The 26,639-nt window shown below is 32.6% G+C and overlaps 5 protein-coding genes across 6 annotated transcripts in view; 4 read left to right on the plus strand and 1 right to left on the minus strand.

The window, feature by feature from the left end:
- The window catches only part of LOC130674671 (protein artichoke-like), a 196,061-nt gene that overhangs the window by 41,890 nt on the left and 127,532 nt on the right, over positions 1–26,639 (minus strand). The window lies entirely within an intron of this gene.
- Positions 450–2,244, plus strand: LOC130674728 (alpha-glucosidase-like). Its single transcript, XM_057480148.1, has one exon. It carries the CDS (start codon positions 471–473, stop codon positions 2,157–2,159), a length of 1,689 nt encoding a protein of 562 aa, XP_057336131.1. The 5' UTR covers positions 450–470; the 3' UTR covers positions 2,160–2,244.
- Positions 2,384–6,267, plus strand: LOC130674701 (alpha-glucosidase-like). The gene has a single exon (XM_057480116.1). It carries the CDS (start codon positions 2,933–2,935, stop codon positions 4,637–4,639), a length of 1,707 nt encoding a protein of 568 aa, XP_057336099.1. The 5' UTR covers positions 2,384–2,932; the 3' UTR covers positions 4,640–6,267.
- LOC130674712 (alpha-glucosidase-like) lies at positions 6,418–8,419 on the plus strand. The gene has a single exon (XM_057480127.1). It carries the CDS (start codon positions 6,465–6,467, stop codon positions 8,166–8,168), a length of 1,704 nt encoding a protein of 567 aa, XP_057336110.1. The 5' UTR covers positions 6,418–6,464; the 3' UTR covers positions 8,169–8,419.
- LOC130663261 (uncharacterized) overlaps positions 25,885–26,639 on the plus strand; it is a 2,905-nt gene continuing 2,150 nt past the window's right edge. Inside the window, exons 1-2 of the mRNA XM_057462386.1 lie at positions 25,885–25,938; positions 26,058–26,097. Of these exons, the coding sequence (XP_057318369.1) occupies positions 25,885–25,938; positions 26,058–26,097 (94 nt within the window). The remainder of the gene's footprint in view (positions 25,939–26,057; positions 26,098–26,639) is intronic.

Consider the following 26,639-nt stretch of genomic DNA (forward strand, 5'->3'; position numbering starts at 1 on the left):
CTCATGGGTAATTTTTAATTAATCAAATGATGATTCGACTTTCTAAGGCCATAACTTGGGTTGTAATTATCGAATAGAAATAAAAAAAATCGAGGTGTTTTCTGAAATTTTTTTATTCTTCGTTTTCGATATGTAGCTTTCAAGGAAATAAGTAAATATAATAATAAAAAATATCAGTACATTCATAAAATAGATTATAAACTCTCGAGCGCATAAATATATAAAATCAATAGCCTAATGCTATCTTAAGTACTTCAGTTAACCGATTAAATTTTTATTGATTTATAAAACCCACAAGTAAGTAGATCACAATCTTTAGCTCAAAGATAGCGATAAGATAAATAATTCTAAGATTTGAATATTGATTGGAAAACCACAAGGTTAATGATTATTTTATCATTTAATATTTTTGTGATCTGTCTCATGGTTAAAAGAAGCGTCCTCGGAATGAATTGGCAGTGCAAGTTAAGATGTTGCGACGAACGTTATTAGTTTTATTCCTGTGCACTTTGAGTGAGTACACACTCGCTCAGAATGCTGACGAGTGGTGGAGAGACACGTTTGTCTATCAGGTGTATCCAAGAAGTTTCAAGGATGGCAATGGTGATGGAGTTGGAGATCTGAATGGTATAACGAGTAAGTTAGAACATCTGGCAGATTTAGGCATAAGTGCGTTATGGCTGTCTCCGATCTACACGAGTCCCATGGTAGATTTCGGTTACGATATAGCGAACTTCACCAACATTGACAGCATCTTCGGTACTTTAGACGATTTCTCGCGTCTAGTTGCTAAAGCTAAAACATTGAAGCTTAAAGTGGTTTTGGACTTTGTGCCGAATCACAGTTCGGATAAGCATGCATGGTTTCCAAAAAGTGTTCAGAAGATAAAACCTTACGACGAGTACTACATATGGAAGGACGCTAAGATGGTCAATGGGACGCGTAAGCCGCCAAATAACTGGCTGAGTGCTTTCCAAGGTTCCGCTTGGACATGGAATGATCAACGGAAGCAGTACTATCTTCATCAGTTCGCAGCAGGACAACCGGATTTAAACTACCGTAGCACTGCTTTGCAAGAGGAAATGAAAAACGTCTTACGTTTCTGGACAAATCGTGGTGTTGATGGAATCCGAATTGACACGATCCCGAATCTTATTGAAGACTCACGTTTTCTAGATGAGCCAAAGATTCCGAATACTGGTCTACCAGACACTGATCCAGGAACACTTCAGCATATCTACACCGCCGATCAAGACGAGACCTACGACATCTTGAAATCATGGCGCCAGGTCTTGGACTCAAGTAATGGGACTCGTAAAATAATTTTGACCGAAGCTTGGACCAGTTTGTCCTTGACTATGAAGTACTATAATTACGGATCCAACGTTCCTTTCAACTTCATGTTCATAAACCAGCTAAACAATCAGTCATCACCTTTAGACTTCAAGAGAATCATTGACCGGTACCTGAACAGCATCCCCCAGGGCCAGCAGCCAAACTGGGTCGTCGGGAACCACGACAGTCATCGAGCTGGTTCTCGTTACGGAGAGCAGCGTGCTGATCAAATTCCAATGATTGCCGCCGTACTGCCAGGTGTTGGAGTTCTGTACAACGGTGACGAGATCGGAATGATTGACCGCCCGCTAAGCTGGGCTGAAACCGTCGACCCCGCAGGCTGCAACGCTGGACCCGGAAGATACAATGTCACCTCCCGTGATCCTGAGCGTACTCCCTTCCAGTGGGACAGCACTACCAGCGCCGGATTCTCTACCAACCCTAAAACTTGGCTGCCGGTCCACCCCAACTACAAAACCCTTAACCTAGCAGCTCAGAAGTCATCACCCACTTCCCACTACGGAATCACCAAGCAGCTGGTGGCCCTTAAAAAAGACCCGATCATCAGAACCGGATCCACTCAGCTTATTGTCGCCGGAGAAAACGTTCTAGGTATAGTTCGTCGTCTTGACCAGTCCAGGACTATTGCCTTGTTGATCAACTTCGCCAATAAACCAATTACAATTGACGCAAGTGCTTGGTTGAATATTCCCACCTCCATGAGTGTGTTGGTAGCCAGCGTTGGATCGAAAATAGCACCTGGCATCCGTGTCAACACAGCTGCATTGAATCTACCTGCAGCAGCTTCTGTTATTCTCAAATAATCGATAACTATAATTTTATAATGTACTTATACATATACATTATTATATTTTTCATTTGATTTTAAATAAAGAACCCTATTAATAATTGCTCTTTCATTTACATATTTTTAGTGCATATATCCTCCGATGTTTTGTCTATTTAAATGTATATATATATTTATATTGATTACTCTTATAGTCTAATTATTAGCTTGTCACCTATTTGTGGAAGAATAAAGCTGCTAATTACCAGACACTCGAGGTAGTTAATTAAGAGAGGGAGAAAGAAATAAAGGGCTCAAGTTGTTTTTCATTATGCTGTTTTTATTTTTAGGAGCATGCTTATGTCTCTCGAGTTTTCATGTAATGAAGACTGACAGTTGAGACGGCATTGTTGCGGGAGTTAATATTCTGGGGCGTTCAGCTGTAAGAAGAATGAACTTTGTGTTATATATATTTATATATGCATGCATGGATGTATGTATCTATGCAAATATGGAGATAGTTAATTAACGGTAGAGTTAATATTAAAGTTTTATTGAAGAGTGTGTGATGAATAATAAATATGAAATACTTTAATTAGTGAGGATAATTTTTTTAGAGAAGGAGAGGTGGAGAGGGTGATAGCAGAAAACTTCCAGATGGATTTAATGCGAGGCGTAGAAAGAGGTGAGAATAAAAGAATAGTGCTATCAGTTATCGGCATTGATTTTTATGTGGGTTTGTTAGTTTAAAAGATATGAGATCAAGTTAAAAGGAATGATGAGTACGGGGATAAGGTAGTGGGTGGCAGAATGTTGCTGACAGTAGTGTGCGTGCAATTAATCTGGGGATTAGTTGGGTTGCGAGAGTCCGTGGCACAGAATGCTACGGGAAAGGACGAGTGGTGGAGAGACACGTTTATCTACCAAGTGTATACGAGGAGCTTCAAAGACAGCAATGGAGACGGCGTGGGTGACTTGAATGGCATAACGAGCAAGCTGGAGCATTTGGTGGATTTGGGCGTGAGTGCAGTTTGGCTGTCGCCGATCTACGCGAGTCCGATGGTAGATTTTGGATATGACATATCTAATTTTACGGCAATTGATCCGATTTTTGGAACGATCGACGACTTTACGCGTCTCATCGCGAGAGCTAAAGCGTTAAAGCTTAAAGTTGTATTGGATTTCGTGCCGAATCACAGCTCGGATACGCATCCGTGGTTCGTTAAAAGTGTCCAGCGTGTCAAGCCCTTTGATGAGTATTACGTCTGGAAAGACGCCAGGATAGTCAATGGAACGCGAAAGCCGCCCAACAATTGGCTGAGTCAATTTCAAGGTTCTGCCTGGGAATGGAATGATCAACGCAAGCAGTACTATTACCACCAGTTTACTGCAAGGCAACCGGATTTCAATTACAGCAGCACTGCTCTGCAGGAAGAGATGAAAAACGTCTTACGCTTCTGGCTGAACCGTGGAGTTGACGGTTTCCGTATCGGTGCGATCAATTATCTGATCGAAGACTCACACTTCCTAGACGAACCCAAAAGTTCAAGTGCTTCCTTTTTACCGGCCACTGACCCAAACTCTCTGAAGCATAACTACACAGTGGATCGTGACCAAAACTATGATATTCTTCAAGCCTGGCGCCGGGTCCTCGACTCAACCAATGGAACCCGCAAAGTAATCATGACCGAAGCCTACACGACTCCTTACTTTACAATGAAGTTCCACCAGCACGGATCCAACATTCCCTTCAATTTCAACTTGATCCGTAACATTAAGCTCAGTTCTGGCGCCCTGGGCTGCAAGGGCGTAATCGACGGCTACTTGAACGAACTGCCCAGCGGAGCTTTACCAAATTGGGTCGTTGGCAATCATGACAACCGTCGCACTGGCTCCAGACTAAACAGCAGATGGATCGACCAGATCAACATGATTGCCGCCGTGCTTCCTGGAGTTGCCATCATCTACAATGGCGACGAGATCGGTATGATCGATAGACCAATGGCCTGGAACGAAACTCTTGATCCAGCTGGAATCAATGCTGGCCCACTCAATTACAAATTCAAATCTCGCGATTCCGCGAGGACTCCCTTCCAGTGGGATAATTCAACTAGCGCTGGCTTCTCTTCCAATAAAAAAACTTGGCTTCCAGTCAATTCTAATTACAAGACTGTCAATCTAGCCATTCAGAAGACTCAACCCTACTCTCACTATTCACTCATGAAAAAACTGATCTCTTTGAAAAAAAATCCTATCCTTCGAAATGGTACCACCGAAACTACTATTGTCCATTATGCATATTTAGCGATTGTGCGGAGGCTGCAAAATCAATCGCCAGTGGTTTTGCTGATTAATGTACACAAAACCCTTGTACGTTACGATATCGCAGCTTTTATTAATGCTCCGGATAAAATGACAGTCTACGCCGCTAATTCATGGGCTAATATTTCAGTGGGCGCTCAAGTTGATATGACTAATTTTGGTATTGATGGTTACGGTGCCGTCATACTCATTTAAATACAGGCAATATCAGAACAAGGAAAAAAAAAGTTTCTTTCCTACCCTGTTATATTGTAATCATTATCCATTTTATCGGATTAAAATAATAACTACTTGTATTCGTGCATAAAATTTTATATGATGAAAATAATAATACTGTTTCAATTAATTTTTTAATTAATTTTAATTGGAAATTTACACTGAGTTATAATTATAGTTAAAAATTCATCGTTAGCTTGTATTTTTATTAAATAAAGTTCAGTAATTGAATCACTTGTTTGAAGTTAACAATTAATAATTATAGTGAGGGAAAAAATGGACCAGGTGAAATAAATATTTTAATTGAAACAATATTGAGTTTTGTCAAGATTGACGTATGGAGACGAAAAAAAAATTATTCTCAAGCTGAAATAGTGCAGTATAACATGACCTCGGTTACTATTATGTCATTTTTCTTTCGAGTGACGGGACGAGAAGAAAAATTAAAAAAAAAGTTTTTTTCAACTTTTAACAAAGAAAAATTTAATTTCATCAGCAATCGATTTTATGTGTAACCCAATAATGAAAGACCAAGATATATTTTAAAAAATTATAGCAATGGCATTGATTATTTAATTGACATTAAAGTATTGATCAATGAAATTCTACAATTTAAATTCTCTAATTAAAAAGTAATGTCATTGCCTAATAATTATTTGTTTCCGATTTTTGAAAGTTTTATTTTCACAGAAAAAATATTGTATTGTTTGTTTAAAAAAATTATAGGAAATATTTATGATGCCTAAAAAATTGTATGGAGTCGCCAGAAATCGTCGGTATTTAGAGTAATTTTTTATTTTATTGAACACTTGTCATATATATGTATATATTTATCTTTACTCAGTCAAAAAAAATTATTGACAACAAGCAGCGGAAGTAAGAAATAAATATATTGTTGATTTTATATCTGGAAATTTCCGTCGCGTCACAACAAATAACAATAAATATATAAATACAGTTATTAGTTATAAAAGCAATAACATTGAAATATTTTTGATTGTCAGTTTCATAAAGAATTGTCATGATTATGATTATAATTACAAATATAATTTTAAAATTAACCGAAAATGCAGATGTAAGTAGTGCATAATTGTTACTACAATCGGTAGTAAATATATATTTAAACTGGGTATTTATTGGGTGTGGGAAGTGTGCGCCGGACCCAATTGGATCCATCTAGGATAAACTTTCAGGTGAGATACTTGTGATAGTGCAAGCCTGAGCGGCCAAACCGATAACGTTTCTAATACTATTGACAATATTCGATTAGCTCATACATTTCGAAGGCGGGTCAAGTAGGTCAGTGATATGTGCAATTAGTAGACGTCTCCTGAGATTTCTCATGGGATTAAGGGAATTCCTGTCCTACTGTCTTACTGTAATGAAAGTGAATTCGGAGGACTATATCTCCCCCTCCCCTCCATCCTTCGTATGTCTGGATACTTTTGGATAGAGAAATTTTACCGGGAGATAGCTGACATTGGAATCAATAGTATTTATTGAGACTGTACACAAGTAAACAAGCTTGTTTATTGAGTTATATATTTCGAGAACAATGTTTGCTATTTATCTCAACTTAATCTATCGTGTTGACAAAAAGTTTAATAAAAAATAGATGAATTTATCAGTTATTGTACTTGTAACTTCCCAACTGATAACTACAACGGAAATAGTAGGCGGCAAACATAAAAAAATACTGCTATCAGTTATCGGTATTGATTTTTATATGGGTTTGTTAGTTTAAAAGATATGTGATCAAGTTAAAAGGAATGGTGGGTACGGGGACAAGGTAGTGGGTGGCAGAATGTTGCTGACTGTAGTGTGCGTGCAATTAATCTGGGGATTAGTTGGATTGCGCGAGTCCGTGGCACAAAATGCTACGGGAAAGGACGAGTGGTGGAGAGACACGTTTATCTACCAAGTGTATCCGAGGAGCTTCAAAGACAGCAATGGAGACGGCGTGGGTGACTTGAATGGCATAACGAGCAAGCTGGAGCATTTGGTGGATTTGGGCGTAAGTACAGTTTGGCTGTCGCCGATCTACGCAAGTCCGATGGTAGATTTTGGGTATGATATATCTAATTTTACAGCGATTGATCCTATTTTTGGAACAATCGATGACTTTAAGCGCCTGACTGTAAGAGCTAAAGCCTTAAAGCTCAAAGTTGTGTTGGATTTCGTTCCAAATCACAGCTCGGATAAGCACCCGTGGTTCTTAAAAAGTATCCAGCGTGTCAAGCCTTTTGATGAGTATTACATCTGGAAGGACGCCAAGATAGTAAATGGAACGCGGAAACCACCCAATAATTGGCTAAGTGAATTCCAAGGCTCTGCTTGGCAATGGAATGATCAACGCAAGCAGTACTATTACCATCAATTTACCGTAGGACAACCGGATCTTAATTACCGCAGTACTGCATTGCAAGAAGAGATGAAAAACGTCTTCCGCTTTTGGCTGAACCTTGGCGTTGATGGTTTTCGAGTTGATGCAATTAATTTCCTCGTCGAAGACTCGCGTTTTCTAGACGAACCCAAGATACCTAACACCGGGTTTCAAGACACTGACCCTAGGACACTCAGACACATCTACACATCAGATCAGAATGAAACCTATGACGTTGTAGCATCCTGGCGCAAGCTAGTCGACTCAACAAATGGAACCCGCAAGATAATTCTCACCGAAGCTTACACTACTGTGCCCTACGCAATGAAGTACTACCAATTCGGATCTAACATTCCATTCAATTTCATCTTCCTTCGCAATATCACGGGTGTCTCTAAGCCCGTCGACTACAAACGTGCTATAGATCGCTACCTCAACTCTGTTCCTGCTGGTTACGTCGCCAATTGGGTGACCGGGAACCACGACAACTCTAGAGTCGGCTCTCGCTTCGGTCCCCATCGTGCTGATCAGATTACCATGATCGCCGCAATCCTTCCAGGTGTCGGAATCATTTACAATGGAGATGAAATAGGAATGATCGACCGTCCCATGTCCTGGAACGAGACCATCGACCCCGCAGGCTGCAACGCAGGACCAAGCCGCTACAATTTAACCTCACGTGATCCTGCGAGAACTCCTTTCCAGTGGGATAGCTCTGTCAACGCAGGTTTCTCAACCGGCAAAAAAACTTGGCTACCAGTTCACTCGAACTACAAGACCCTGAACCTCCAAGCTGAAAAGACCATTAAGAATTCTTCCTACGCCATCACTAAGCGGCTGATTTCTCTCAAGCAGAATCCGGTCGTCCAACGAGGTACTACTCAAGTAACCGCGATCTACGACACCTTTCTGGGTATCGCTCGGAGACTTCCCAATCAGTCACCCGTTGTATTAATTGTCAATCTGTATAATCATTCAATGCACTATGACGTCGCAACGTTCATGAACATTCCAAAACAGATGACCGTCTACGTCGCCAACGCAGCCGCTAATTTGAGCATCGGCGCTAAAATCAACACATCGTTTTTACAGTTACCAGGCAACGCTTCCGTGATTCTGCTTTAATTACTAATTGCTAATTATTGTTATTATTGAAACCAATAGTAATTAAATAACCAATTGTACGTGACACCTAATTTATATTACTCATTAATTAACTGCTATTTTAATAATATTTGCATAATTTATATGTTTTAATTCGTAATTGCCATCTTCATATTTATTTTGGAAAAATGTATTCAAGTGGATGTTATTCAATATCTGGGTATTGAATTCTTTACGATCAATAAAAATTTATTAATGTTTGCTTATGATAATTAATTCTTCTTTGTTCATCCATATCATAATTCATAATGTAAATATGAGTTTTCATCATGCATGTGCATATTTAAATAATCATAAGCTTGATTGAATGATAAATAAGTAAAGTAAAAAAAATTTAGGAAAACATGATAGAATAGCTATAAATTACTATACAGTTAAATTCTAGCAAAGTTATTTGAGTTGATTGACATGAGGCAAAAAGTTATAAAGGCTTTTTTATAGAGAATTTAATTTTCCGTAAAATCGTCAATCACCATATTTGTCATATATTTAATAGGTTAGCCAACATTTCAATTTTAATTAACAAAAAAAGTAAATATCTTAAAAATGTTGTTTTTGCTTTGAAAAGAAATTTCTTCTAAACCAATGAAGCGTCGAAGGTAGAGTCAAGGACCTGTTTTGTTAGAAATTTGATTGTCTTCAGAATTATTCATGTTAATTTATATCGTATCTTTAATGGTTAAGCTAGAATGTAGGCTTGAATATTAATCACTATATTTATTATTAAGATTTTTGTTATTTAAAATTTCAATTATTTACATTGAAAGGGTATAGAATAGTTAAATTATTCATTTCCCAGGAGTGTTGTTAATCGATCGATTCGACACTCGAGAATATATATTCTGTCTGAAAGTTTAGTTCCCTTCCCGTTGTCGCCCTTCAACTCATTCACATTTTACGAGGTTTTATTGTTCCCCATCAAGTCACTTGAAGATTAAAGCATATTTACATGAGCTGGATTCTGGATGCTTGTATTGAACGTGTAGCTCACGTTGAGAGTTTTAAAAAAAAATTTTCATGTTCAAAAGATGTTTGAAACCGTCATGGTATAAAATAAGCACGGAAATAAAATGAAAAAAATATTTTTTTACGAAATTCGTAAGGTACACTCGGATATGCTCTGCCGCGTACCAATCACGCTGAGTGCACATTCTTCAACTGTATGAAGAAAAAAACAGGTTTTCTTTTTTTTCTTTTTTTTCGACACTTGACTGAACAAAGCGTGTTTAGAGACTCAAAGGCTTATGAGTAATTAGCTATCTTAATTAACTTCTCAGTGTATTTAGCAAGACGTCAAACAAGCTATTCGATTAGATTTTTATCTCTATTCCTTAAAATGCGATAAATTACCGGATATTTTACTTTAATTGTTAAAATCTGACATCCCCTATATTCTTCAATTGCAAGATTCTTGAAAATTCTAAAAGAAAAAAAAAAAATTGCCTCAGGATTCGAACCCGGTACCTAAAGTTCAATATTAATTTTGGAAAATATCGATTTTTTAACTTCCTGGCTTAATATCTCGGAAACTAATGGCCCGATTTACTCGTTCGAGGACTCACTTTTTTCAGAACGTAACCGAGTTTCACATGAGGCATAATGCATTTTTCAAATTAATAACTTTTTAAAAAAATTAATGTTTTTAAAAACTCCGATATTGACCTCAAAGGCAACTTGGAAACTAATGCCGCTACTTAAGTTTTTAATACCGTGTTTTATTGATAACTAAAGTTTGAAAAAAATGATTAAGGAGGGGTAAAATGGGACGAAAAAAAATTTTTGATGAAAAGCAGAAATAGTATATTTTAATTATAAATAGTTTTAGTTGTTTGTGTTAATTAATAAATAAAATTGATGTTTTATTGTCGGAATATGAGGAAGGAAGGATAAAAAAGGATAAAATTGATAAATTGTATCCAATAACAGGATCATGTGATCACATGATGATATTTTATCGTGACGGTTTAAACTAACAGGTTTACCAAGCTGTGAATACAGAAGATTTCACGACAATTGGCTGGAAATCCCATTGGATAGTGGATATGAACCCATTTCGTACCAAAATACTCTGCTGGTATATGTATATATATATAACCCGAGTACTAGAGTTGCATCGGCACCAATATCAGGGCAACCAACCACCCGACCAATACCACGTAGACTAGCTCTCAATTTCAGTTCGTTCCCGTTATCGAGAGAGTTTATTGCTTGATCGGTGTATTAACCTACACCATTTATATTAACATATATATATATATACATTTAATACCATTTCCATTTGAATTATCAGTGTTTCCGAGTATTCACAACTCGTTGACATATTAAATTGTACATGAATATTGTCTTTCTATGTACACAAACACACACACATATATATATATATATATATATATATATATATATATATATATATATATATATATATATATATATTTACATATCCAAAGGTATATTCATGATTACAAACCATGTTACTGTTAATTTTATTGTCCAAATAATAATTCTTGTTGATCATAACCATTTGCTAGACGTATATTTATAATGTCACTTTAGAGCTCGGAACTGGATAAAAAATATAAACTAATTTAACTGTTGATTGAATGTAATTTATTATGCAAACTATATACTTTACATGAGATTTTTTTATTTGCGTCTAGGTCAATTAAGGTCAAAGTTATGGACCTTGAAAAATAAACCTAATTTCGAAAAAAAATTGCCTTTGATTATTCAATTTTAAAAAGTGTACCCTATAATAAGATTTCTAAGGTGGAAACAACTTCTTCGAAATTATTTCCTCGATAACTAGATCGTGATAAGTAAGTCTTAAAAAATAATAAAATAAATTTTCCAAAACTAATTAATTTATATCAAGAGATACTATTTCTTTGGCGATAGCTGACATTTTTTTTACCTTTTTTCTAAGATAAAAGAGATAGTCTCGTGAGAAATCACAAGAAAATTCTTATTCTCGGAGATATTTTCTAAAAAGTCGCATCTACTTTCTCATTCTAGAAGTAGGGGAGCGTTTGTAATCGTCTTTCTCTCATTCCCTCTTAACTTTCCTGTTTCGGTGGTACTACACACAAGGTAACAACGATACACGACAAAGTACAAACTTACAGGCGTATATAAAGCGACAATTGTGTCAAAGGAGTAGAGAAATTGTTGTCAGTAGAGTATATCCGTATATATAGTTTGTAGTAGCGGAATGAAATCAGTGACTCTTGAAATTGCTTTTATACTATCTTGTCTTTGTTATTACTATTGTTATTATTATTATTATTATTATTATTATTATAGTTGTCATTACACATTGTATTATATCCGTATATTTATTCTCTACCTATATAATAAGGATTGTTATATTCAAGTGACACAATTACTGATTTTATTTGTTATTATGAGTTCCGGACTTACGTTTGCGTTAAAAATATCAAAAATAATCATTATTGATTTTTTTATGTTTTTTTTAGCTGGTCCATATTACCCCGTCTCGATCTAATAGACATTCAGAATATTCCCTATTTACTGTCAATTAAAATAAACTTTTAAAGTTGTAAATTCGTTGATTACTTTCCGAGATATAGCCAGAAACATTAAAAATTTCTATAAAAATTAATTACTGAGCTCGTGGGTTCGAATCCAGTTCACAGTTTTTTTTTATCTAATTTTATTTTTTCATTTTTCTGTGTCCAAATAAAGTCACTAGTGTCTCTAAAATAAATATTTATAAATTTTAAACCCAAAAAAAAAAAAAAAAAAAAAATTTAAGCTCAAAATCTTAAAATTTACAATCCGCTCAGTTTTTTTTATCGCACGCTTGCAACCCAAATCTATTAAATATATTTTCAGTAAAAATAATTCCTTAAAAAAATATACAACAACTTATCTAGTTTATCACCACCATAAGTAATAAAATATAAATAAAAATACAAAACAATAAAAATAAATGTAACAATAACAATAAAAAATAAGTTTAAGCAGAAACGTGCCAGATGGCACGGACTGTTAAGCTATCACCATATTGGCAAATAGTAAATATTGTTATACCTAATTGTACGCCGCGTACAGACACAGACGCCGATTTACACTCAGTACCTCCCTCTTTTATTTCTCTCTTTCTCTCTCTATCTCACTCTTTTTCTCTTTCTCTTACTCACACTCACCCAAACCCTCACCCTCACTTTCTCCTCTCTTTCTACCTCGTCCCCATCGCATATTCAACTACATACATTTAACGGTAAAATGCAATTTCCATTCTCTCAAATAATGTCATACTATTTCCACAATCTATTCATCTACATCCATAACATATAACTAATATTATATATATTTAAAAATATATATATATATATATATATATATTCATATATAATATTGAGTACTAATTGATTTTATGCATCGACAGAATCCAATTATCGATGAATAATTTGGAACAAAGTTTTTTCTTTTTTTTAAGTCATGTTAAATTACGAAATCTTTTTTCTTTTGAAGAAAAAAAAAACTTTTTAAAAAAAATTTCTTTCAAACGTTTAATGTTTGCGTGAGTAGTGGGTTTAAATTTACTTTAACTGTTGGCACAAAGCAGTTATAAATTATTAACGGTTTTACTTCTGCCTTATAGGTTCAATAAATTTGAACTACAAATTGTTGACAAAACAAAATTTTGATTTATTTTTATTGTTTTTTTTTTTTTTTTTTTTATTAGACTCATGAGTTTAGAGGGATGTAATTTTGATATTAATTAAAATATGAGAATTTATGAAGGAATAAAATTTACAGCAGAGATTCAGAGGTTTAAAATGAATTTTTTTAAATTTTTGATTAGATAATTAGGACCAGAGATATCAAAGTATGAAGTTGGGATTTTGAGAAAAAAAAGAAAAAAATTGTTTTGGGATATTTTAATACTGAATGCTACTAAGTTTGGAAATTATGATTTATGTTGATGAAGAAAAATAAAGTTCGTAAAAATGAAAAGGGAACTGAAGAATGGAAAAAAAGAAATTAAAAAAAAATATATATATTTATATGAAGAAAAGTTTGAAACGATAGAATATTAACCATTATTTATTCGTATACTTTTTATTATACTGTCATGAAGAGTTTTAGTTTATATATTATGTGTATAAGAGTGACAGAAGGATGAGCAGAGACCGCTGGGGAAAAGCTTTACTTTAACGAGGAGACTCGACTTCACAGTAGCGATACTCAAAACATTATTACCATTTTTTTTATGTCGCTAGATAAATATGCTTATCATAATATATACAAATAACTGAAACAAACAAGTATAGTAATTAAGTTAATTATAATTCTTATTTAATAAAATTCTCACTGATTTAATTTTATTTTTGACAAAATTTACACTCAAGTTACAAAAAAATCAAAATTCTGAGTAAACTACTGCAGATATCACAAAAATGAATAGAAACAAAGTTGTAACTTCTTCAATTTTCTAAAAAAAAGGTTCTACACATTTTTTTCTGCACTTTCTAGTTTTGCCGTAATATCAAAAAAACCATGGAACCGTTTTCTGTCACTCTGACTAAGTTTCCTTTGCTTTCAAATTAAAATTCCCGCGAAACTATCGGAGCTAGACCCAAACATACAATAACAAATTTTTAGCTCATTAAATTTCTTACAAAAATAGTTCTCATAAAGTTTTGCCTAAGCCCCATAGTTATCTTGTTTTCTCAATTAAACCATCAATCTATACTAAAGTACTCTAAGGCATTTTTGAGTCGAGTAAAAATTTATAAGTAATTGTCTCGTTGATTTGTTTTTTTTTTTAATACTTTACATGTGTGAGGTGATTAATTATTGTAAAAAAATATATAGGATTGTATGTACAGAGTATAAGTAAACGAAAAAAAAATGTTTTTCCTTCATAAAAAGTTAGAAACGCTTTTAAATGATTAAAAATAAATCAATACTTTTGCAAGTAAAATGTACTACTGATATATATAACTTTGAATTTAATTTACGGCTACACTATTTACAGTAATTGAAACCTCATGAAGACTTTTTTAGTAAAAAATTTAATTTTCCAAATAATTGTACTCTTTACTTTGTACCATATCTCTTTAAATTAAATCACATTCTTTAATTATAATATTTGAAACTGAAAATTGTTTACCGCTAGCGATAAGAATTTTCGTGTGACTTAAATTTGACCATTACTCAATAATTATTGAGTTTAATGATAAATCCAAGAAAAGCTTATTGATCGGAAATCGAATTTTCTATAAAAATGTATTCTACTCGAAAAAAAGAACTGTTGCTGCAACAGGATATAGCCCTGTAGCAACTACAGGTCTTAGCAACTTAGTTCTGTTAAAGCTACAGGATTTGGCCCATAGTATTCCGAGATCAGTTCTACTGTTGCAACCAAAAGTCTATTCCTGTTGCAACCACGGGTACATTTCTGTTGCAGCCAAAGGAATAGTTTTGAAATCGTTATAAGTATAATAATCTAAATTACTGGAGTTGAGAGTCAACACTGCTAAAAAATGTTTGTTACTACCCAGTAAACGCATTGACGTAAATTTGACGTCGGAGTGACGTTGCGCTATGTCATCATTTACGTAATATATAAGTCATGAATGAGTCAGGTTTGACTCATTATTTCACACTGTTTTACGTAAGATTATGATGTAAAACTAATGACGTATACATGACGTAAATGTGATGTCTGTTTGACATTCTATGACGTCAATATGACATATGGGTGATGTCAAAATTATCAATCCGGAAAAAATATTTTTGAAAAACAAAAAAATTAAATACCGAATTTTTTATTTGATTATTACCGCGCGAACGCATTACGAATTCAGAAACAAGATTCGATAACATTAAACGATGAAAAAATCCTGGGCGTCTGCTGGGTTCGAACACGGCTCCTCTTGGCTGGTAGTCCTGAACGTTGCTCACTGGTCCACATCACGAGATTTCAAGTCTTGCGCTTAATTAATGTATTTAGAGTGAAATGCCGAAAAAGAAAGAGTTCATAAGTTTTCGTGATGGACTTTTACAAAATTTAAAAAAACTTCATGAACTTATATGAAATTTTATAAAAGAATATTTTTCGGCCTTGATGATAATTATATAAAATTTTATTATGTTTTTTCAAATTTTTTAGTTTTTTGTTGTAATGTGAAATTTAAAAAATCTTATATAAAATTTTGCGAAACATTAAATAATTCCACAAAATCGTATGAAATTTAATCGATTGAAAAATTGCGATACTAAACTTTATAATCTTAATATCAAAAGAGTTCAAACTATCGTTACATTTTCTTTGCCATCCTAAATGATATTTTCGGTATATCATTTAAACAATAAAGTTAATTTTTTTATGCTTAGGTTAACGTTTTAATCTAAAACTTCTGGATAATCTACTATCGAGTTTATCAATTTCTTTGGCCCCAAAAATGTTCGGCGTTTAGTTATTATTTTTACACATTTACACATTTTTGAAAATTCATTTTATGATTGTTTTATTTCGATAAATAGATGGTAAAAAACTATAACTCGGAAATTATATCAGTATTGCGTAAAACACTGACTTGTCACTGATGCTAAGATATGATTTAAGATTGACATCCATATTACGTACAACCGTGACTTTGCTACTGACATAAATGTATGATTTTTAAATTACGTCATTATGATCTACGATAATGCCTTTATTACTACGTAACCATGTGATGTAGATTTTAAGTCAAGCGTACGTAATACATAAGTCATAACTGTGATGTCATTCAAGAGTCATGATTACATATAGGTATATGATGTCACGAGTTTTTATATCATATTAAAGTCATGTAGAACGCCAGATTGACATCAAATTTACATAAGATGCCGTGACATTTCTATGATCTACGTATGACGTCAAAATAAGGTCATGTGTTCACTGGGATACATTGAGTAGGTTCGATACCAATCATCGTTTGCTACTGTTGGTCACCATATTTCTAATTAGTTCGTGTCAGGAGAATTATTTAAATGTATTGGTAAGTGTTGAGGTTATGGAATAAATGTTTTGTTTCAACAATCGAATGAATGTATATATGTAATCAAGTATTCATTTTAATATTATATATGAGAAATGATGAATACAAAGTAATACTTATTATTCGTAATTAATCAAAAGAAAACACATGTGTAAAGATATTATTAATTTACTGTGTACTCTCTTTCACAGACACTCAGGTAAGCAGTCAGCAAAAGATACACACATGCATTATTGCGGGTCGTAGTACACATAGTCTACACCAGAGTCCACAAGTATGATTCAAATCGAAAAGCGCGAAATACGAAATTAGAAAACTTCAACAGTAAGTCAAGAAGATTATAACTAATTAATAACTGATTTTACACGTGTATTGCACTGTTGACAAAATAAACAGAGGTTAATGCGCGGTACACAGAACACGCAAGTCCTCACGAGTCCCCACTAGTAACTTCGATCATATACATGTAGCTCATTACATCAGTCACTAATAGAAATTTCGTTCGTTGAATTATGTATACAACCAAAACTAACCATAATATTTGTAAGTTAGTGGAATAAGAGTATAGATCATGCAATAATGTTTTCTATTATAGTACGGTATGAAATAATAAAGTGATACAGTGTAGGCATCAGGAATTGGTTGCTTCTCCACCGCCATCCAACGCTCTTGAATTGAACTTCTAAGGACGGGATTGCATAAAGTCTTATATGAAACTGTAATAATGACTAAGTCTCGAAAATAATGTAATTCGACAGCGTCGAAGTAGAAGGACGTTGCTGATATTTGAAACTGTAATTTTTCCACTATTCTTTTATCCGTGTATAAAAAATTTTGTTTATCTCTCAGGAATAAATTTTTTTATCATGGCCGAAATCATATTTTTTTTAACGATCGAATCTCAGGAGAGTAAAATAAAATATATAAATAAATAAATATATATATATATATATATATATATATATAATCTAAAATTATTGTATATTCGAAATATGAATATTCAAAAGCTCGTTGGCAAGTGAAACTAGATAGTACGGGTGGTTAAGTGTGTTGGCTCATGAATGGGGCTTGTATCTGTTTCAACGACGTCAGCTCGTTGGAGTTTTAAAATATTATAAGTTTAAAAGGAAATTGCGGCTTTATGATGTACATAAAAAGCACTTAGAAATTTCATACCTGTTAAATAATATATAAATATGGTAAACAAACTTGTTTATTATGATAATAAAATATCGAGTAGTAAAGCAATCGGGGCAAGAAATAATTTACGATATTGCTATTTTATTTACTTCTTTTTTTCTTAATACTTTCAAGTTTTCTTACTCAGTAAATAGTAAATTAAATCACTAGAGGTATAATTTAAATTATTTAAGAGATTCTAAGCTTCAAATCTATTTTTTTATAATTTTTTTACGATAAGTAAAACGCGAATTATGAATTTTTTTTTCAATTTATCGTAAATGAAAAAAAAATTTTTTTTAATTTTTTACGATCAAAATAAATAAAGATTTTGATTATTCAATTCCTATAGAGAGCATTTGGATACGAGAAAACAAAAATTTTTTTTTTTTTTTTTTTTTTTTTTTTTTCAAAAAACCAGGAACCGGATTTGAACCCACGACCTCAGAATGAAAATTTTTAATTTTTAAGCAATAACTCTGAAACTTATTGGCCGATTCTCAAGTCAGAGAGATCATTTTATTTGTAATTGATCACAGAATTTTCTAAACAGGATTTAGATCAAAACGGGTAAATCGGGCCAGAGAAAAAATTAAAGATTCACCGAAATATATTTCGCAAGTAATTAAATCAATTTGATGACTTGTAATTATATTATGATTTTGAAAGCAGTAGGATCAATAGTATTAATAATATGATATTAAATACAAATGAGATAATGATATTAAAGCTATAAGCCTGCGTTAACATAGTTGTATATTGCATTAGGATTAAACCCTTTGAATAGTTAGAGACAAGAGTGAGCTGAATAGCAATCAGTTGTATGTCAATTGGCCTTAACAAAATAATGAATGGTAATTGCTAGTAACTGGTTCAGCACGTTTCACTGGACTATATCTCATCAAAACACCATTTCTCTATTTTATCTATAACCATTTTCTCCTTTCTATATTCATTATTATTTTTATCGCTAGTCTGATGAAAAAACTATAATTTACATAAAATTTTTCATCCCTATAACTTAAATCGTAAATTGCTGCTAAATTTACCGAGATACAAAAAAAAATATTCATAGTAGTTTTGTACAAAATTAAATTTCCTATAAAAAAGTCTTCACAAACATTGATCTCAAGTCGATAGTTCAATCGGGAATTAACTTCAGAGTTATCCATAGAAATTTTTCCCATCAAAGTTAAAATTAATTTTTCTTAAATTTTCAAACTAAAATTGTATCTAAACTAATGATATAAAAAATATTTAAAAAATCAGCCCTATAGGAAACTGAATTTCCTACAAAAAAGATCTTTTAACAGTTTTCTCTAAAGTCAATAGTTTCAAAAATAAATTGATTTTTTTAAAAAACCGGAGGTGGGATTCGAACCCATGACCTTAGAATGACATTTGTTTTATTTATTAGCCATAACTCGGGAACTCATTGACCGATTTTCACCTCTTAGGGCTTATTTTATTCAGAATTGAACACACAATCCTCAAGATTATCTTTAGTTCAAAACGGGGTAAATCTGGCCGGTGAGAAAAATAAAAAATAAAATTTTTCTGGTTCCCTTTAGAATTTTTTCGTAATTTATTATATTAATTGAACCATTTAAATGTCATTACGTTCACAATCAACATTTTGTTAAAGTCGGTGGTTTTAATATGATCATATAGATATAAGGATAAAATTGAGACTTGAAAAAAAAAAAAAATAAGAAATGGATTGCAAGAACGTGAAAGCTTCGGTTCAATATTATAAGGATCAAGATGGTTAGGTATTCAGTGTAAAGTGTAATGGCTTTTCTCACCTCACCTCGACTTTTCTTAGCTAACCATAAAGCTTTTCACGTAACGGTTTTATTTGGGTCTGAGTGTCTCGCAAATCAGTCGGCTGGTTTCGATAAAATGCTAATCACCAACTCGATAAACTAAACTCTAAAGACCCTATCCGACTCCGACACTCAAAACACGACTGCTTACCTATTTTATCTGTACAGTTTGTGAACTTTAAATTACAGTTGTAAAACGAAAACAATCTTGAGATATAATACATCTTAGAAAGTTTTATATTTAAATTCTTTAAAACAACAGTAATTTTACTTTGTTTTCCCGGCTCACAACTCACCAAATTTAGATAATTAGGTCAATGAAAAGTTAATCCTAGGAGGAATTCAAGCTTGGAAACACCTAAGATTGTTTAAGACAACCAAAAATTAATTTTTTAATTTTTGAAAACCCAATTGATGATTTTTTTTTGAAAACTACAGTTTTTTTTTAATGAATATTGAACTTTAACTCATTATCACTCGGAAACTATTGAGCTTATGGAAAAAGTTGTAGGAATCTTTTTGGTAGGAAATTTAATTTGCTGTAAGATTGTATTTTGTCATTTTTGTCATATCTTTCATAGTTTGGCTAAAATTTCGAATTAAATTTTTAAAAAGATTTTTTCATGCTTTTTGGAAACTGGGTACGTTAAATTCTGATAACGGGCGAGTTTTGGAAATAAAAATGTAATGAAATAACTTTTTAGATAATAAGATTTACTGCGAAATTATTTTAGTACTTTTTTATCGTATCTCTAAAAGTTTCTTCAGAATTTTAATTTAAATAAACAATTATCCATGCCATTATTTTTGTGAATTTCAAGGTCAGATATTTTGGAAAATTAAAATAGCTTTTGCTCAATGGAAAATTGCAATAGTCAGATAATTAAGAAAAGTTAACTACAGTGAAGAATCGAAGCTTTCAGATGTATTTTTTCAAATTTTTCTGACCAACGGAATCTTATTTATAAATTTTTCGAAACGAACTTTCAAGCTTTTTAAAAAATTGAAAAATTTACGTCAGCTTCAAACGCTCACAACTTTTGACAATTATAAAAAAAGTAAATTATGGTAGATTCCAAGTTTTTATATTTTTTCTTTAACCGCCGGAACCCAAGTTGAAAAATTTTAAATCCGAGATAGGTTCAATTGCATTAAAAATGTCCCGAAAAAAATGAAAAAAAAAACCTTATAATGAAGCTAATCGACAAAAAAGCTTAATCGAAGAAAGCACGAGGTCAGCAGAACACATATGTAAGTATTAAGCTCAACTAGAGTCCCAGAGCGTCAATGGATCGGGTGGTACGATAATGAAATTGATTTTCGCTTAGCGAGCTTTCGCTATCTCCCTCCCCGGCTATTTTTCCCTCATCCCTGCTCTCAGATTCATCCCCTCCCTCAGGGATTAAATAATCTCGAGGTCATAAAGCTTTTTACTGAAAGCTCCGACTATATTTACTAATACCTCTTCACCGGAAACAGCCAATTAAACATGAGTATGAGCAAAAAAATGCACTAAAATTATCTGGACAAAAATAAATATTGAACTGAGTCGAGTTGAGTAAATAATTGACTCGTTTATTTATCAGCGTCGATTCGATGTTTTATTTACATATGAATATTCACTGTTATTTATCATGATATTTGTTGATGGAAAACAATAATTGTATAATTAAATCAATTCAAGCATGGATTTTTTTTTTTTTCAAATTCGTTGAAAGCATTCGCAAAAAATATTTTTATTTATTCAGATATTTTTTATATATTTATATTAAATTGGAATGTCGAATAGGGATGGATATATTCGAGCAGATAGCCAGGATTTAATTGTGACCAATGCAATTTGGGGAGGGTGTAAATTGGATAGCTAGTTTTTCAAATTTTTATGATTGACTCCTTAATTTTCAACTTCCCGCTAAGAAAATTGAAAATTTTCTAAAATTCTATGAATTTCTATAAAATTTTGCTGTGAAATCTCATAAAATCATGTAAAATTGTATAAAATTTTATATTATTTTATAAAATTTTATAAAAACATTTTTTCCCGGGATGTTTATAATTAACAGCTGTTTTTATTAAATATAAATTTATTCAAGTATTAAAACTCCGGACCGGAGTAAATGCGGACTGAAATCAAGTCCGCATCCACTCCAGATTCACTCCTGATTTTTAGGTAGATTTTTTTAAAAATCTAGGTTTTGTATTTGTCCTCATGGTCGATTTTTCAAGGAATTTTGTCATAACCTATCATAATTAGTTGAGTAGAGTTCGAAAATACCGTTCGTTGAAAAATTTATCTATGTATATATATTAGGGTGCTCCGTTTGAAACGAAGATTTTTTTTTTTTCGTTCCCCATCAAAATCTTGTTCTATATGTGAAAATAAAAATTCCGTGAAATTTTCAGCTCTTAATAACAATTTTAAGAACTGGAACAACGCCGTTGAAGTTTTCTCATGCTAAAAGCATGTAAATTTTGATTCTTTTTTTTTCATCGAATAAAACTCAGCCCCATATTCACGTATCTTATCGGTTCAAAGTTTTCTTGGAAGAGAATTGTATCCTCTTTGAAAAAGTCTGTATGTGCTTAGCAGTACCTTCAACTACAGCCCTCGTGGAAGCCTTGAAAGTCTAATTTCCTACGAAATTAGTGGTTTTTTGTTGTTAACTTGAAAACGGTTGACTTTTGGGAAAAAAGCACATGACATTTTTTGTAGGAAATTTTGTCTTCTACAAAAAAATTCATATAAGTCAAATCTCTAAAATCAATATTTAAAAAGATATATGAACTTTAACTAAGTAAAATTCAAAATTTTGGCTAAATATCAAGATTAACGGTTTTATAATTATCGCAGTCCACATTTGTGCGCGTGAGTTCGAATCCCACTTCTGACACCAAATTGTAGTGATTGGTATCTTATAAATTAATATCACTTATACACTACAATAATAACACACTATTAGAAATAACAACACCATAATTAACAGCAGTAAAAGAAAGGCAATCAAAGATATAGTTTATTGATACAAGACGTATGCTGTTTAGTTGTCAATATAAGACTGACTGACTTTAGTCGCACATCTATAAAACAAGAGAAGAAGGCATTTGTTTTCTAGCTATTCAAATATTTTAAAGATCAGTTTCACATTCGTTCCAACATATATATATATATATATATATGTAATAGAACCAAGTTCTGAGAACACGATTGCGCCCACAATTCTTATCAGATCTTAATGAAATTTTTCACACTCATTCTATGGGCGATTATCACGGTTAAGTTCGAAGATGGGCTAGATCGGTCAATTAATTTAGAAGTTATGGCTGTTTTAAATTCCCATGATTTTTCGAAAAAATCAGTTTTTATCCACTTTCGAGTTCATATAATTTTAAAACTAATACTCATAGACAATTCCTGTCAAAAGTATCTGAAAGCTGGACTAATAAGCTTTAATTTATGACCTTGAACTTTGTGTTTTGACCGTTTCTTCTAATAATTTGATAGCCTTGAAAATTTTAAAGGAATCAAAAAATGTTGAAAATATCTTGTTCATTCCACATAACTTATGCATTTCCCATTGTAATCCAATTTTGTCAATTGTATTTTATTGTGAACTAAATAACCTGTAAATTTCACAGCTATTCAATATTTTAAATGTATGTCTTTTATTATTTATGATGTTTCAATCGTACCTGTACGTCTTATAATTATCACTGGTCTTGCCATCGTAATAGCGATTACAATTATGATCTTATACTAATTAAATATTCTATACTTTGTTTACGTGAAGGTTAGTTTGGTACATAACCTATATAATGTATTGTCAAATGAACTATCTGAAGTTCTCTATCGAAAATAGTCGTTGCCTTTTTTACCCTTACTATTAGAAAACGAGCCTAATTTCATATCATGACTATACACTAAAATTTATCACAAGATATGAATGTATGAAACTTTTTATATAGATTAATTGGAAAATCTACCTTCCATTTCGGCTGCCGAATGGCCTTTTTTCCAGTATAATAGTTTGGACGGTATTATAATGTTCTACTAGAGGAAATAAAACATTTTCGGAATTAAAAATCGAGATAAAATTCAGTGAATACCTCTTTTGTAGATAATTTCATTCTATACAAAATTGGTTACCTGTATATTTATTACATTATTGGTGGTTTGGTCACAATGTTATTGCGAATAAAATAAAATTATTGGAATTATACACGGCAAAAATAAATAGAACTGGCTACCATGTCAGATAGTAGTCAGTGCCATCTGTAGAAAAAAAAAATTGAGATAGCAGTGGGTCCTATCTACGTAGTACTGGCTACTCTCTACATTGTACTCAGCACCATGTCGGATGTTGCTCACTACTATCCTACATACAGTCGACTCTGTCTAAAGGTTCCACGTCGGGACAGGACCATTGCCTAAAGGTTCCCTCCCCACCATCAGCACTTCCCCTGCAATATATTCCCCTCGAGCGCCGAGGCGCACGCTAAAACGAACACATTGCGCAGTAACCATAACCTCAAAAAAACGTGCATTTAAAGTTAGCGCTCGAAAACTGAATTGTGATTCGTCACTCGAGAAAGCAGGTGGGTGAATATCCGGGAACCTTTAAGCAATGTATCCTGGAACCTATAGACAGCGGGAACCTTTAGGCAGAGAACCTTTAGACAGAGTCGACTGTAGTACACTCTTACATATTGCCCAGTTCTATGTACATAGCAGCCAGTCGTATGTCAAATAGCGAAGGTTACTTTTTAAACATATTACCGACTGCTATCTGCAGATAGCGCCTGCGTCTATGTCAACATATTGCTGGTTACTGTGTATCATAATAGAGAGTTCTATGTAAGATAGCAATGAGTACTATCTGAGATATTTTTTTCCGTAAGGACTTAAATAATTTTTTTTAGGGATGGCGCTAGTATTTATAATTGACAACGAACAAATAAAATTATTATCATAACTAAATTAATTATGACTTATTCAACTACGTTTACGTATTTAAATATATAATTATTAATTATATATGATATTTTCTTTTATTTGTTTATATTTATTTATATTACGTATTTAAAAATATAATTACATCATATGAGTTCGTTAATTGCTGAACACTCAAATTTTAAATTTTATTTTATAAAATACGTTTTTTTCATTTGCGGTAATAACTTTATTATAACAATAATTATTATACAATTACAATTATTAATTATAATTAATGAACACTTGAATTTTGAATTTTATTTTATAAATTAAGTTTTTTTCATTTATGGAAATAAATTAATTATAATAATAATTATTATTATTATAAATCTACTACAGTACATAAAAAAAAACTTATGTTAGAAAATAAAATTTAAAATTTGAGTGTTCAGCAATTAACGAACTCATATGATGTAATTATATTTTTAAATACGTAATATAAATAAATATAAACAAATAAAAGAAAATATCATATATAATTAATAATTATATATTTAAATACGTAAACGTAGTTGAATAAGTCATAATTAATTTAGTTATGATAATAATTTTATTTGTTCGTTGTCAATTATAAATACTAGCGCCATCCCTAAAAAAAATTATTTAAGTCCTTACGGAAAAAAATATCTCAGATAGTACTCATTGCTATCTTACATAGAACTCTCTATTATGATACACAGTAACCAGCAATATGTTGACATAGACGCAGGCGCTATCTGCAGATAGCAGTCGGTAATATGTTTAAAAAGTAACCTTCGCTATTTGACATACGACTGGCTGCTATGTACATAGAACTGGGCAATATGTAAGAGTGTACTACAGTCGACTCTGTCTAAAGGTTCTCTGCCTAAAGGTTCCCGCTGTCTATAGGTTCCAGGATACATTGCTTAAAGGTTCCCGGATATTCACCCACCTGCTTTCTCGAGTGACGAATCACAATTCAGTTTTCGAGCGCTAACTTTAAATGCACGTTTTTTTGAGGTTATGGTTACTGCGCAATGTGTTCGTTTTAGCGTGCGCCTCGGCGCTCGAGGGGAATATATTGCAGGGGAAGTGCTGATGGTGGGGAGGGAACCTTTAGGCAATGGTCCTGTCCCGACGTGGAACCTTTAGACAGAGTCGACTGTATGTAGGATAGTAGTGAGCAACATCCGACATGGTGCTGAGTACAATGTAGAGAGTAGCCAGTACTACGTAGATAGGACCCACTGCTATCTCAATTTTTTTTTTCTACAGATGGCACTGACTACTATCTGACATGGTAGCCAGTTCTATTTATTTTTTTCCGTGTAAGCAGACGAATTTTTTTCTTATAAAATAATTTATTAACTATCAGCTCTTATGTTCAGAATGCCATCATACCTTAATGCGTAGTTGATAACGAGCGTAAGATAATGACCACGCTCGCACACTAATGACAGTTGATTTTTTTAATTGGAAATTCTGATAAGATCTTAATTTTTTAAGTAATTACAAATTTTCGGTAATTTGTTCCTATTAATGACATTATTAACTTCGATAATGTGATCTATTGACGTCAAATAAATATCTACGTGTCTTATTTTTTAATCACGTGATGTATGTATTATCTGACGTCACCAGATTTTTAGTATAAAAACCCTAGAAAATATAGTTCAGATAAACCATTTTCGTTAAATCAAACAATTATGGCCGCTTACAAGTTACTATTACTCGTCGCAATCGCTGCAACTGGTATCCAGGTAATATTTAATAATAATATAATATTATATTAAATAATGATAATACTTTATAAATCTTATATCACTCCAGTATTTTATGTCTATTTATAAATTACATATATTTTTTTTTCAATGTATAGCTGTCGGTTTGTGATCATAAGCCGGAAGTCGCTAAGCAAGGTAATGAACTAATTATACTGATAATAAAATAATTTGATGAATGTTCATGCTCTGTAAAAATTTTTGGTGTAAAAATGGCCCCCGAGAACTTTACATGTCCGTGTAGTGTGAAATAGCGGTGTAAAAAATCCTCGGTGTGAATTATCCATCGGTGTAATTTTAACAGGGTGTAATATACTTTCGTTACACCACTCTGTGTTACTCGTTATAATTTTGATTAATGAGCAACTAATGATCAACAAATATTTTCAATTGTTTGATCAATAAGTACACTGTAAAAAAAAAAACGGGCTAAGTCTAGACGGTGTAGGTGTTAAAATTTTCGGTTTTACATTCAAACACCGAAAGCGGTATTAAAATAACACCGCCGCCAGTGTAAATACTCTTTACCGATGTTAAAAAAATTTCCCGGTGTTGAAAATATTTTACTTACTCGATCACTACAGTTAAACAGTGTTTTTATTAATTACTTAAATTATTGGTGATTGAAATGGTGGGCGTATAATTTTGTAATTTTTAAATAAATTACGTATAATTATTAT

This window comes from Microplitis mediator, chromosome 1 (genome assembly GCF_029852145.1).
Source record: "Microplitis mediator isolate UGA2020A chromosome 1, iyMicMedi2.1, whole genome shotgun sequence".
Lineage (NCBI taxonomy): Eukaryota > Metazoa > Arthropoda > Insecta > Hymenoptera > Braconidae > Microplitis > Microplitis mediator.

Bases quoted from the DNA above. Each gene is read 5' to 3' on its own strand.
- LOC130674701 (XM_057480116.1), top strand. From the start codon at position 2,933: ATGTTGCTGACAGTAGTGTGCGTGCAATTAATCTGGGGATTAGTTGGG.
- LOC130674712 (XM_057480127.1), top strand. From the start codon at position 6,465: ATGTTGCTGACTGTAGTGTGCGTGCAATTAATCTGGGGATTAGTTGGA.
- LOC130674728 (XM_057480148.1), top strand. From the start codon at position 471: ATGTTGCGACGAACGTTATTAGTTTTATTCCTGTGCACTTTGAGTGAG.